At 39.4% G+C, this 14932-nt stretch overlaps 2 protein-coding genes across 5 annotated transcripts in view; both read left to right on the forward strand.

Moving 5' to 3' along the window:
• Positions 1 to 286: 286 nt before the first annotated feature.
• Trappc13 (trafficking protein particle complex subunit 13) overlaps positions 287 to 14932 on the forward strand; it is a 35130-nt gene continuing 20484 nt past the window's right edge. For all 4 annotated transcript variants that reach the window (XM_021180039.3, XM_021180040.3, XM_021180041.3 and 1 more), the window contains exons 1-4: positions 287 to 558; positions 8415 to 8483; positions 9817 to 9916; positions 11452 to 11536. In XM_021180039.3, the coding sequence (XP_021035698.1) occupies positions 513 to 558; positions 8415 to 8483; positions 9817 to 9916; positions 11452 to 11536 (300 nt within the window). In that variant the 5' untranslated portion in view covers positions 287 to 512. The remainder of the gene's footprint in view (positions 559 to 8414; positions 8484 to 9816; positions 9917 to 11451; positions 11537 to 14932) is intronic.
• Shld3 (shieldin complex subunit 3) lies at positions 356 to 5060 on the forward strand. The gene is made up of 2 exons (XM_029468415.2): positions 356 to 558; positions 3807 to 5060. Exon 2 carries the CDS (start codon positions 3910 to 3912, stop codon positions 4675 to 4677), a length of 768 nt encoding a protein of 255 aa, XP_029324275.1. The 5' UTR covers positions 356 to 558; positions 3807 to 3909; the 3' UTR covers positions 4678 to 5060.

Raw genomic sequence — 14932 nt, forward strand, 5'->3', positions numbered from 1 at the left:
ATGGAGAGGAGAAAAAAAAAAATTTAAGTATGGAAAATAAATAAAATTTTATGGTGAAAATGACATTCCTGTAACAATATTTTTTCTCTAGAACTGAAACGAATCAGAATAAAGGAGTGAGCTACATGCCACCTGCCCCGCGTACACTGCGAAATTTATATAAGATGAACTACAAATCCCAGCATGCCATGACAGTAGGGCCCTCCCCCACCCCCACCGGGCCATGAAAGCTTTTGGGAAGCCGCGAATTGTCAGCAAGAAGTGGATCGTTGTAGTCAGCCTTAGTGGTTGAGGCAAGTGTGTGCTTCTGAGAGAAGGAATGGCCGTGGTGGTACAAAGATTTCACTGGGGCCGTAAAGGATTTAGTGACAAGAGAATTTAAGTCCTCACGAGCAGAAAGAAGTCGGGCGTGCGTTTGAAGCCCGATCTTCCGGGACCTGTGCTTTGCACTTTCCTTGGAGACCCGGTGAAACTTCAGCCTGCGTAGGCTGAGGTCAGAAGTGCCCGCCAAGATGGAAGTGAATCCCCCCAAACAGGAGCACCTGCTGGCGCTAAAAGGTAAACTGTTGCTAACCTGAGACTCCTCACTCTGTTGTTTGCCTGTACCCTCACTGTGCGAAGGATCCCCCACGTAGGCCTTGTCCCTAACCCCGGCACTCGCCTTCCTGCTCCTCCTGGAATGAAATGCGAACCCAAGCTCTGAGAGCTCTCTGCCACCGCAGCCACCACATTTTGTCCACTGAAGCTCACGCCTCGACCCTGCCGCAGAGATCTCTGTGAACCAGCATAAATTTTAGCTGGCTTTTGATATGTTTTTTTTTTTCAAAAATTACTCCTTTATATCTGTCCATGGCGCAGGGATGAAGTTACGATAATACCAAGGATTTGAAATAAGTGGAACTACACCTAATACTTCTTAGATTTGTTGAAATATACTACAAATTAATTCGTACTGTAGTATCATGTTTGTGGGAAACTTGTCTAGACTATCTTAAAAACTTTAACTGTCTATACGCAGAAGTTTTGAATACGTTTTAATGATTTAATTTGACCAGGAAAAAAAAAAAAAAAGATAAGAGGTCAGATTTTCCTTGAATTTGGTTATCGATAACCTTTTATTTAAAAACATTTTCAGCCTCTTTTTTATGTTTGCTACTGTCACAATGCACTTTCTTGCTTTTGGGATGTGCAGTTATAAACTTAACACTGCCTTCAACTGATAGGGAGAAATGCTTACAAGACATTTGAACTAGATTGAATTGCACTTAACCTTCTTTAAGGCATCCCTTTCGATATACTCCACATTCCTCCCTCATTCTCTGTGAGCTCCATCCATACACATCTTACATTCCAGAAGCTCGCCAGTTCCATTCCTAACCTACAATCGTGTTTTGATGTCTGCAGTTAATATGACTGTCTATGAATGTGGAACTAAGAAGGTTTGCAATATTTATCAATACAACAATGAGACCTGTAGACTTCCACACAATCTAGACTAAAATAGATTATATGTGTTTGAAAGGAACTTACTGGATGTTCGTTACCTGGATCTTACATCTAGTGTGTGGGCTAGATATAACTTATCTTTTAAGGTCTAGCAGGTTTTTCAAGATAACATATCTAGTAAGAGATCAGGGCAATAATTCAAAAATCATCTTTCTAAGGTATTGTTGCCTCCTAGAAAATGAAAGAGCTCTTTCATGGATCGTTATGATTTCTATATGAACTTAAAACAATTATATGAGCTGCTAAGTGTGATTTCACACAACTTAGAAGCTACCAAAAGTCGCAGTGGTAGGGAGTTCTATTTGTTATTACTCTTCATTTGTAGAAAGAGAAGATACTTAGTGAATTGACATTAAACTCTCAGTGTACCTGAGAATGACCTAGTGTCCCTGGTCCCCTCGACTCCACCTTCCAGATGCTCAGATCACAGATGAGCACCATTAGACTCAGTTAATGGGATGCTGGGATTTGAACCCAGGGCTTTGTGCATGCTAGGCAAGCACTCTACTGACTGAGCTACATCCTCACTCCCTTTTGTTTTTCTTGAAACTACATTTTACCTAAAAAGATCTCTCAAAATTTCACTTGTTTCTTTAGTATATCACTGAATATGTTCAGACAATAAAAGAATTCTTGGTGTCCTACTTTATACTGAAAAGGGGTAAAGAAAACAAAAATAAGCTCATTAATTCCTTATCTTTGATTGTAAGCCAGAAAACGTCAAGAAGTGATCATTCTCAACTGCTCAAAGACTGTGTCATCACATATTAAGTCTATACTAAAACTTAATGAATCTTAGGAAAAATATGGTTATTTTAAGGCTGTAAAATGATTCATTATGCAGTTACCTCTTAATTCTTAAGAATCAGACTGATTTTGTTGTGACATCACGACAGAAATCAGGGTCATAGTTTTTGTAGCAGTGTGTAAGACCATAAATTAGTTCTCTCACGTTTGGGGAGTAAAAGACTAAACAAGTGTGTGTGTGTAGATATAGAAGAACCTTTATTATATTTACCTTTGGCCTGGTTAGGAACCACAACTTGTAGATCAGATCCTGACTGCCTCCATTCCTGAGGCCTTGTGTGCTGGAACTTCTGGTCACTGCTTTAATTTGGGAAATCACGAGAACTTCTGTGTTGTGCTCTTATTCTACATTGGCGTCCAGTGAACTAACATCTTTTTTTTTTTTTTTTTTTGTTTTCCGAGACAGGGTTTCTCTGTGTAGCCCTTGCTGTCCTAGGAACTCACTCTGTAGACCAGGCTGGCCTGGAACTCAGAAATCCGCCTGCCTCTGCCTCCTGAGTACTGGGATTTTTTTTTTTTTTTTTTTTTGGTTTTTCGAGACAGGGTTTCTCTGTGTAGCCCTGGCTGTCCTGGAACTCACTTTGTAGACCAGGCTGGCCTCGAACTCAGAAATCCGCCTGCCTCTGCCTCCCGAGTGCTGGGATTAAAGGCGTGCGCCACCACGCCCGGCTGAGTACTGGGATTTTTAAAAACTATTTTTTAGAAGACAACTTCTATTTACATGGATGTTTTGCCTACATGTTTGTCTGTACAATGTATTTATGTATGTATACCGTGAGTGAGTGAGTGTGTGTGTGTGTGTGTGTGTGTGTGTGTGTGTATGTGTGTATGTGTTTCCCATTGAGGTCAGAAGAGACTGTCTGATGGAGGTGGTGTAATAGATGGTCATGAACTCTCTTGTGGGTAAGGGAATTGAACTAGAGTCCTCTGGAAGTGTTCTTAACCACTGAGCCATCTCTCCAGCCCCCACCCCCAAAAAAAATTTTTTTGAAATATTATGTGATGTGATAAGAATTACCAAATTTTTGTTTCTTTTATGGTTTTAGGACTATGAATACCAAACATTTTAATGATAATATTTCAAAATCCTATATATCCACTTAGTTAAACGTGTTGGCTATCAGCATTTTCAGGCTAGATGTAATCTTCAATCCAACCTCATTCAGATACCTTATTGTGTGAAAAAGTTTTCAACTGTAGTCCCATCTGCCATAGCACTTAGTTAAAGAACCATATGCAGGCTGGGCGTGGTGGCGCACGCCTTTAATCCCAGCACTCGGGAGGCAGAGGCAGGTGGATTTCTGAGTTCGAGGCCAGCCTGGTCTAAAAATTGAGTTCCAAGACAGCCAGGGCTACACAGAGAAGCCCTGTCTCGAAAAGACCAAAAAAAAACCAAAAACCATATGCAGAATGGATTCTGATTTCTCCTCCCTGCCCGTCTATATGCAGGCTGTCCCTACCAAATCTTACTGTTTGCAATGCTTCTACTTTAGGTCCTGTTTCTTCTGATTTGACAAGAAAGACACTTTTGTAATAATAAATTACATTCTAGCTCTGAAGAATTCAGCTAAGAAATTTTATCTTCATTAAGAGTTAATGGATAGCTGCAGAATGACCACTGAAGTAATATTACATTACCGACCATATGAAAACGATCCCAAACAGCTGGCAAAAATTGCAGAAAATGTAATTCAAGACTTTCCTACTCACCCACTACCAAGATTTATTCCTTGGTTTCCATACGATGAGTCCAAACTTCCACTCAAGCCTGAAAGATTACCACCAGTAATTTCTGAAGAGGCTGCTGAGAGCGTGAAGCAGTACTTAGCCGTTTCAGAACCTGGTGTTAAATCCCAGAGCTATGACTGCACAGTAGATCTCTTGGAGTTTCAGCCTAGTTCAAAACTGCAGCACTTTATCCAATCACACACACTGAAGGAGCAGACCAATGCGGCACATTTGGATAAAAATTCAGGAAAAGAAAAACAGCACAAGCAGAGATCCTGGAGTGTTTCGCTTGCCGGCAGACGCTGTCCAGAAAAGGTCTTTCCTTTGTCTAGAAAATTGCAAGCTAGTTTAAAGACACTACATTTGCACTCCTTTCATAGAGCAAGATGGACTTTAGAATACAGTGTTTGCAACAACCAGACTCTGGAAGACATTTGGACAAAACTCAATCGCCTTATCAGGCACAATGAACTTCCTTCTTGTAATGCTACCATCCAGAGACAGTTAGGCCAAATATGGGTGTTCTGTGATATTAAGTGCTGTGAATATGTAGGAAATCTTCTTAAAGAAAGATTATCTCTTATTGGGAAAATTGATTTATTTGTACATAAATATGGTGTTATTTTTAGTATGTAATAAATTTTCATCATCAGGAAAAGTATTCTGAATGAAATGAATTTGGACTGAAATTGTGAAATGAATACATTGTACTGATCATTACATTTTTAATGACTTAAATTTTGATGCTTCTTTATAGTATGAAGAAATAATTGTGTAATATGGATACAGTTTGTGTCCAGTCTATAAATATCACATACTTCCAAGGCTTGTCGGTCAATTCAGGAACATTCCAGATTGTGTTTATTAGCATTCTTTTAAGTGAACTCTGATGAATTATTGTTTGTACTGAAATTGAAAGTAAGTGTTCTAACCTTTATTCCAATGATTTGAGTTTAAACGAATGGTTTTATTTTAATGAATCCTTAAAAATCCTTATTCGCCTAAATATAATATGAGCTGTGTTGTAAAATTAAAAGTCTTATCACAGTATGTCTGATTTTGTATTTTTCATGATTGGTTGCCAATCAAGAGTTAAAAGTTTGGAAATCATATCACTTTTGTGATGGTTTTGTTATTTTAAAAGGATTATAACAACTAAAAAGTATAAGTTGCAATGAGATTATAAACAGTTTTTAAATCCAAGAATTAAAAGGAGCGTCTATGTTTTCATATGTGGAAAATTTGAAGTTTTCTGGTGTATTCCACGTGAACTGCTGCATCTCAGAATTCTTTGTGAAACAATGAAAGTAAAAGCATAGGAATTGGCAGCAGTGGTAGTGTTCTCCTTTAATCTTGAGAAGCAGAGGCAGGTGGATCTTTGTGAGTGCTAGGCCAGCCCGGTGTACACAGTGTGTACCAAGACAGCCAGAGCTGCACAGAGAAACCCTGTCTCAAAAAAACAGAAAAAGTTAAGGTTTTTTGCTTCAAATAGTACAGTGATTCTAAAGAAAAAGTTCGTTTCCCACTTACCTAGCTAATACTTACGGCGTTATCAAGATCTGACGACTTAAAACCCACTGTTATTTCCTAGAAGGCTTTTATTTTTAGTTACATGTATGTATTGTGTGTTTGCATGTGAACACACATGCCACTGTGCATATGTGGAGGTCCGAGAAGGGCCTGAAGGAATTGGTTGGTTATTTCTTCCCACCTTGTAGGTCCTGGGAATTGAACTAAGGTCATTGTGTGCTTTTATCCACTGAACTCCTTGTCTAGCCCTCTAGAAGCCTTTTAAGAAGATGTCAGATCTTTGAACGTGGTGCTACATGTGGATCCCGGGGGCTGGGTGACTTGCTATTAGCTGCTATCGTCAACCTCCCTTCCCTCTCAAGATCCCACTGTTTAATCACACATAGAACATGCTAGAAAAACAAAAATAAGTGTGGAAAGATAAATCAGTGAGAGCCTTTGGAAAAATGCAGCCAGCACTTAGTCTCTAGGAAAGAGGCAGACAGGAGATAGAGAGAGAAAGCAAAGATGCAGAGTCATCCAAGTGATAAGCTTTGGTTTGTTTGAACTTTGACCTAGTCTTAAACAAATCCAACTTCATTGCCCAACTTAACAAATAATAGGTATGGGTTTAGTGGGTTTTGGATTTTTGAACCAATAACTTATTTTTTTTTTTAAGATTTATTTATTTATCATATGTAAGTACACTGTAGCTGTCTTCAGACACTCCAGAAGAGGGCATCAGATCTCGTTACAGATGGTTGTGAGCTACCATGTGGTTGCTGGGATTTGAACTCTGGACCTTTGGAAGAGCAGTCAGGTGCTCTTACCCACTGAGCCATCTCACCAGCCCCCAATAACTTATTTTACCATTCAAGCATAGATTATAAAATTACTACCTAATAACTAGTACTTAGTTTTAGTTTCTCTCTCAATGTTTCTTGTGTGTGCACATACAGAGGCCAGCCCAGGCACCTCAGGCATCAGCTACCTTGGTGTGTTTTTGTGTTGTTTGCTTTGCTTTTATGGAGACAGAGTCTCTTTTACCTGAAGCTTGTCAGGTAGGCTGGGGAAGCTGGCCAGCAAGTCCCAAGGAGCCAGATGTCACTACCATACCCAGCGTTTCTTACATGGTTTCTGAGATCTAACTCGGGGTCTCATGCTGGTACACAAGCTCTTTACCAAATGACCCATCTCCCAGCCACTGCCAGAGTTTCTCACATCTTGCTTTCATAGGTATTTTGTTCTTTTATACCTAGCGCCTTCAGCTTTTGAGATGCATTAATTCATTATAGGACATAGATGGTTGTAAATATGCCTTTGATACTGGTATATTTGATTTTGTCGTCTAGAAAAGTACATTGAAACCCTAGTTTGTTTAAAAGCTCAAGGAGAGCCAGGCATGGTGCAGGCCTTTATCTGACCACTGGGGAGGCAGAGTTAGGTAGATCTCTGAGTTCTAGTTCTGGGCTGCTAGTGAGACAGACATACCTCAAGCACTAAAGGAATGAGCTGAGGGTACTGACTTGTGGTTACAATATTAGCACTTGAAAGACTGAGGCAGGAGAGCCAAAGTTCAGGGCTAGCCTGAGCTTCGTGGCACATTCTAGGTCATCTTGGGCTGTGATATGAGACCTTGTCCTAAAACTTCAAACAAGAACAATAAAGTTGGAAGAATGAGCTGTTTATATAACTCTGCTTGCCCAGTACGTGTGTCACAGATTTGCACATAGGCAGGACATACAGCTGTGCACATGCCTGTAATCCCATGCTCAGCCAAGGCTGGGCGATAGAGGATGTGAGCCCATCTAGGCCTCATAAAACAATCTCTAGAATCAAATCTTTAAAAAGCAAAAGAACAACAGAAATGGGCTTTGAACTTTAGCTATTTAAATTAAAATACCTTTTGTGTACCTCTCTCAGGATAGCTATCCTCATGTTATATTTAATAACTTTAACTGTTTTTTGTTTTTGTTTTTTTTTTAATTCTCTACTTAAAAGTAAGAATGGAGGGTCTGGAGAGATCTCAGCCATTAAGAGCACTGACTGCTCTTCAAGAGGTCTTAGTTCAATTCCCAGCAACCACATGGTAGGTCACAACCATCTGTAATGGAATCCAATGCCCTCTTCTGGTGTTCTGGTGTGTCTGTAGACAGTGACAGTGTACTCATATAAATAAAATAAATAAAATCTTTAAAAATATATATATATATATATGTATATATATATATATTTTAAAAAACTAAGAATAGAGGCTGGAGAGGTTGTTCACAGGTTAAGCACACTTATATATTGCTCTTGCCTAGGAACCAGATTCTGTTCTGGGCGCTTCCAGGCTTCCATAACTCCAGTCCCAGAAGACCTCATGCCGTCTTCTGACCAGGAACTCAGATGGTACACACACACACATCCCAGGCAAGACACTCATACCAAACCAAAAGAAAAAGCAAGACTGAAGGTTGGAGACACCAACACCGTATCTTGAGCTGGTTAACACCAAAATGGAGTCCTGCTTGAATTCCCTGGGATATTTTTTAATAAGACATTTCACCCTTGTGACCCCAAGTTTACAATCAACTGCTTGGGGGATATGCTTTAAGCAGTATGAAGTCACCCTTGTTCTAGCCTAGGTTCTGCCACTGATGTATTTTGCTGCATATAATCTTTAATGTGCAGAATTACCTTCCACAGGCGTTCTCGGCCTTGTATGTGTAATGGAGATACTATTTATAATGTTAGTACTTATCTTTCTCGGCCTTGTATTTGTAATGGAGATGATATGTATACTGTCAGCACTTTTATTTGCACTGGACTTGAATATTAACCCTAAACAATCTGAACATTTTGTCTCTCTTCCTTGACAGTGATGCGATTGACTAAACCTACTTTGTTCACCAATATTCCTGTAACGTGTGAAGAGAAGGACTTACCTGGTATGTAAGGAAAAGGTGAAACCTGGGCTCTCCACACGATTTTGGAAGATGCGTACCTTTGACAGTCTTGTGCTTGCCGTTTGTTGAACCCTGTGTTGCGTGTATTTCGAGTATGTGAAGGTGGTCGTCTGAAAGATGGGGCTCCTTTATAATCTGCAATTCAAGATGATATCTTTTGATAACAAGAGAACTTTAAGATACATTTGTATTTCTATCACTATCACAGTGTTCTCTGAGTCCTCAAATATGTATTAGTAGTCTGTTTAGAATTATTGGTGTTTCTATAGTGTATTTATGTCTTAAGACCTTCAAAAATGAAGTATTCTGTGAGATCGGTTTTGGTTTTATTTTGTTTATTGGGGTGGGGGGCTGTTTGCTATTTTGTTTTTTGGAACAGGGCCTCACTGTACATATCCTAAGGTGTCTTGAATTCTTGGCCCACCTGTCTCAACCTGGCAATACTGTGATTACAGGCATTCACCTTGTAACCAGAATTTTCTGACATGAATTCTATGATACTACAGATAAAAAAGGACATTTTGCATTGTAATGTATGTTGAATTTTAATATTATAACTCAAGAATGAGTGTAAATATTATTATATCTCAGTTTTCGTTTTTGACACAGAGATTCATATATCCCAGACTGTCCTGGAACTTACCATGTAGCTGAGACTGATCCTAAATTGCAAAACCTCCTGTCCCTCACTTATAAGTTCTAGGATTTCAGGCTTGCATCACTACACTCAGTTGTATCTGTTTTGGAAAAGTTAGAAATTAAAATTTTAATACTATTTTTGTTGAGATTAAAAAGAAATCTGACACCCTCCTCTCCCCATTGCCCATGGTGCTAGGAGTCAATCCAGGACTTTATTGTTTTGGCTTAGAGACAAAAAGACCACTCAGCCCAGCCAAATCTGAATTGCGAAGATGTAATAAGGCAGCTGGCGCCCGCCTGGAGAGAAACATCCTCAAATCCGTATTCTAGGGGCTTTTAAAGGCAAAGAACACCTAAAAAACGACATCATATTTGACAATTGCAAGGGGCACTAAAGCAAGCTAGCAGTTTAACAGAAGCCAAAACACAAAGTTAGCTGGAGCCGTTCAACCCTGAGTGTCCAGAACAGTTCCCATGGGACTTTTCACAGCAGGTGTAGAAAAGGGAAGATTAATTTCAGGTTAAATCAAAGATGGCTCCAGGTAAGACAAGCTAGAAGAAACTCTGTCCAGTCACATTATGAACACTAGGCAAGTGCTCTCCCCTGAGCTGCTGCCCTCTGGCTCCTATTCCTTTAAAGGCAGGTGGTAAGAGTTTTGTTTTTCTCTTCCTGCAGGTGATCTCTTTAACCAGTTAATGAAAGATGATCCTTCAACTGTAAATGGTGCAGAGATTTTAATGTTGGGAGAAATGTTGACTTTACCCCAAAATTTCGGGTAAGAATGCTAGGTTTACATAAGATGTTCTGCAGTCCCTGAAAGCTGTTATATCATGTTTGTCTACAGAGTAAGAAAGTGCTGCTTGTGCAACTAGTAGTAAAAAGATACAAATTGCTCTTCTCCTTCTTCTCCTTCTCCTCCTTCTCCTTCTCCTTAAGAAAAGCAATGTAGAGCAGAGTCAGTAATGGTTCTAATATGATGACAGCATGTGAACTTTGTTCTTTGGGTTGTGGTTAAAGGCATGAGTTTTGTACATGCTAAGCATGTGTTCTATCACAACACTATCAACAAGGCCCCCAGGCCTAGGTCTTATATGGGCAGTGACTCTGTGTATCTTTAGTTACACTAATCAACGTGGCTGTCGTTTTCAGAGCAGCTCTTAATGAGCCTCATTCACACCCCACTCTTTACAGAAGATCAGACTTGCTAGCTAGTCAGAAACTCTTAAGTGTTTTTATTTCTCCTCTTTTCCTATATTATCAATGAATTAAAACTGAGAAAAAGCCGGGCGTGGTGGCGCACGCCTTTAATCCCAGCACTCGGGAGGCAGAGGCAGGCGGATTTCTGAGTTCGAGGCCAGCCTGGTCTACAAAGTGAGTTCCAGGACAGCCAGGGCTATACAGAGAAACACTGTCTCAAAAAACAAAAACAAACAAACAAAAAAAAAAAACTGAGAAAATTTGAGCCAAAAAAAGAAAGGAACTTTTCAGGGTTTGATACAGTATTTTTGTTTTGTTATACTAGGCTTACAGGGTGTGATCATAAACCAGTGTCTTTCAAACTGGGAAATGTATGGATGTAAAACTATTAAAATTATATAGAATAAGGGGCTACAAAGATGGCTCAGCCATTAGAAGCACAGGCTGTTCTTCCAGAGGACCTAAGTTCAATTTCCAACAACCACATGGCTGTTCACAACCGCCTGTACCTCCAATTCCAGTAAATCTGAGTCTTTCTTTAGGTTTCCACGGGCACTGCATGCATGTGGACCACAGACATAGTTACAGGCGAAACACACATACACATAAAAGTTAATACAATACAGAAAGTTAAGACAATATTTTTTAAAAGCTATGTAGTGTAAAGCCAGTTATCATTTTATTAGGAAAATAATGACTAAGGTCTCCGAGATGAATGAACTTGGAACTTCTAGATTTAGAGCACAAGTTATTTAAAAAATGAAAATGACATTTTCTAGCGTATTCAGATACAGATCTTCTGACAGTGCAACTCCGATTACAGTGACCATAGTTTCCAGGATGGCCAGAAACTTGGGAAGCAGTTGATAACTGTATTATATTGTGTGTAATTACACTCTCACTTTGAAGTGCAATAGGTAATGAATCAGCAGCCTAAGGAAAATGAAGGATGCTGAAGAAATAGTTCCTCGACCCTAAAAAAAGGACCCTAAAAGAAAGAGTTCCCTGGCCCTTCAGTAAACTGTCTTCCACCTGAAGGTCTTCCTTGAAAACTTACTTGATTTCCTTAAGGACTGAATGAGTTTCTGTTTAAAATGCTGTTTCATTTCATAGGAATATATTTTTGGGAGAGACCTTTTCCAGTTATATCAGTGTTCACAATGACAGCAATCAAGTTGTAAAAGATATATTGGTGAAGGTAAGCAACACTCTTATTTGCAAAGCATCTTATTTGGATAAAATAAGAAATCATTATTTTCCTAATAAAATGGTAACTGGCTTTACACTACATAGCTTTTAAAAAATATTGTATTAACTTTATGTATCATATTAACTTTTATGTGTATGTGTGCTTTGCCTATAACTATGTCTGTGGTCCACAGAAGTTTTATTTCTGTTGAGCCTTGGCAACCTCATTAAAATGCATGGTTAATACTAAAATTTTTTTTAAGATTTATTTATTATATGTAAGTACACTGTAGCTGTTTTTCAGACACACCAGAAGGGGGCATCAGATCTCATTACAGATGGTTGTGAGCCACCGTGTGGTTGCTGGGATTTGAACTCAGAACCTCTGGAAGAGTAGTTAGTGCTCTTAACTGCTAAGCCATCTCTCCAGCTCTCACTCCGGTCCCTAATACTAGAATTTTGAAAGGTCACTAACAAACACCGATGATCAGCTAACAGACCCATAGTTAGGGAATTCACTGAAACATTTTCCTTCTCAAGGTTTCTGGTAGCTTAGATGAGAAAATACTTACTAGGCTAAATAATAGTTATAGTGTGTGTGTGACTGACATCACAGTACTTGAGAGGCTTAGAAGTCATTCTCGAGTTGCAGGAAGGTATGGTAGAGGAGAGGACGACAAGAGGTCCTAGAAGATGAGCAGGACGCAGAGGAAGAGTATGGGATGGAGGAAAACAAAGACTCATGTGCCAGGTCTGGGGGGAAAGATAGTTACTGTGATGTCTTGAAAGCCAGGCTAAGATTTTAGCAAAAAATAAAAAAAACTTTTTCAAACAGTTTCAAACAGGCTCTGAGCTTTTACTAGAAGTAAGTAGTCACTCAGCTTGTGTTAGAAAGGCTGGCAACATCACCATGTAGAATACTTCATAGGAAATGGACCAGTTGGAAGACTCTTGAAGAAGTTGAGAAATAAAAAAGCTAGAATTTGCAAGTCCCTTCACAACTTGAAGTGTTTTCAAGAAAGAGCTTAGATAAAGGAATTAAAAATTTGCTATGTGGATGAATGGGTAGAGAAATGTGGTTTATATATACAATAGAGTTCTGTTCAGCTGTAACGAGAAGAGATTTCTATCGTCTGCAAGAGAATGAATGGAACTAGAGATCATCATGTTAAAAGACAAACTACATGTTTTCACTCTGCAGAATTAAGACTTCAAAATTATATGGTGTGTGTGTGTGTGCGCGCGCTCATCTATATATAATATGAATCTAGACAGGCCACGGAGGAGGGGGGAAGAAGAGAGGAAGCAATAGGACAATAGAAAAGGGAAACGTTACAGATTTCATTTTCATCTCATACACTGAACATAGGTTTTAAATGATTCACATGAGACATGGAAATAGGGGAACTATTATTGTAGACCATTGTCAGGGGAAGAGGGACAAGAGAGTTGATGGCAGAGTAGATAGTAACAAAATCAGTGGTACACATATATGAAAGTGTCACATATCCCTGTTATTTGTGTCCTTACTTAAACTCATTTTTAAAGAATGTATTCACTGATAAGTGGATATTAGCCCAAAACTTAGGATACCCAAGATATAAGATACAATTTGCTAAACGCATGAAACTCAAGAAGAATGAAGACCAAAATGTGGACACTGTGCCCCTTCTTAGAATTGGGAACAAAACACCCATGGAAGGAGTTACAGAGACAAAGTTTGGAGCTGTGATGAAAGGATGGACCATCTAGAGACTGCAGTATCCAGGGATCCATCCCATAATCAGCTTCTAAACGCTGACACCATTGCATACACTAGCAAGATTTTGCTGAAAGGACCCAAAGATAGCTGTCTCTTGTGAGACTATGCAGGGGCCTAGCAAACACAGGAGTGGATGCTCACAGTCAGCTATTGGATATATCACAGGGCTCCCAATGGAGAAGCTAGAGAAAGTACCTAAGGAGCTAAAGGGATCTGCAACCCTATAGTTGGAACAACATGATGAACTAACCAGTACCCCGGAGCTCTTGTCTCTAGCTGCATATGTATCGAAAGATGGCCTAGTCGGCCATCACTGGAAAGAGAGGCCCATTGGACTTGCAAACTTTATATGCCCCAATATAGGGGAATGCCAGGGCCAAAAGAATGGGAATGGGAGGGTAGGGAAGTGGGGGGGCGGTATGGGGGACTTTTGGGATAGCATTGGAAATGTAATTGAGGAAAATATGTAATAAAAAAAAAAAAAAAAGAACAGGAAAAAAAAAAAAAGAATGTAAAAGTGGGGGCCGGGCGTGGTGGCGCACGCCTTTAATCCCAGCACTTGGGAGGCAGAGGCAGGTGGATTTCTGAGTTTGAGGCCAGCCTGGTCTACAAAGTGAGTTCCAGGACAGCCAGGGCTATACAGAGAAACCCTGTCTCGAAGAATGTAAAAGTGTATGGAGAGAAGGTGATGCAGAGCCGTCTTTCAACGGGGAATTTGGATGATCAGTATCAGAGTGTTTCTGAAAGGGAACTCAGCTGCAGCAGGTTTAAAGTTAGAAAGGATCTCAGAAAATACATATTCCAAGCCTCGTATATCAAACTTCAGAAGGTAGATGCAAATATGTGTGTCCGATATGGACAGGGTCTGGCATTTTATCAAAGTAAGGTTTGATAGAATGCACAGCCTGTTCAATAAGACTTAAACTGAGAACAGGTCTTTTTTTTTTTTTTTTTTGTATCAAATGATTGAAAAGAAACAACATTCTATAATATGTAGAAACCTTATGAGATTCAAATTTAAGTGTCTGTAAATGAAGTTTCTTGACAGGGCCACCCCTGTTTGTTGCTGTGTGGTCCATGACTGACTCCCAAGTGCAATGTAAGGTCTGTAGTTGGAATAGAGACCATGGCTTGAAAAATCTAAAATATGTGCTACATGGCCTCATAAAGAGAACATTTCCAGCCTGTATATTAGTCTTCCTTAGCACCTCTCCAGAAAGCACAAACTCCACGGAGCCAGGGATATTGGTCTGATTTATTGTCTGATAGATTTTTCAACTCCTAGAACAGGCTCTGGCATGTAATCGGTGTTAGGTATAAATAAATTTTCAGTATACCATTATTAATAATGTCAAAAAAGAGAAAGAAGTCATATACAAGGTGGTTGTGGTAAATAATAGTTAAATAAATAAACAAAGAAAAGACAGGTTAACTTAGCCAGTGATCTCATATTGTATATAGGTCAGAAAGCCAGTGCAGCTGAGTGAAGTCCCCTCCCACGACAAAGTGTATACAAGGTTTTGAACCCCTGCTTCATTTTATGTGATCTGTGCTCACCCCAGGGAAGCTGTTACTTTTCTATGCCTGTTCTTCATCATCTATACACTTAGGTAGTACTAGATCTGCAGAATTGTGAGAATTAAA

This window comes from Mus caroli, unplaced genomic scaffold (assembly GCF_978045245.1).
Source record: "Mus caroli unplaced genomic scaffold, Mus_caroli_1 scaffold_15, whole genome shotgun sequence".
Taxonomy (NCBI): Eukaryota; Metazoa; Chordata; class Mammalia; order Rodentia; family Muridae; genus Mus; species Mus caroli.

Coding starts and splice junctions, on each gene's coding strand:
- Shld3 (XM_029468415.2), top strand. CDS start 3,910: ATGGATAGCTGCAGAATGACCACTGAAGTAATATTACATTACCGACCA.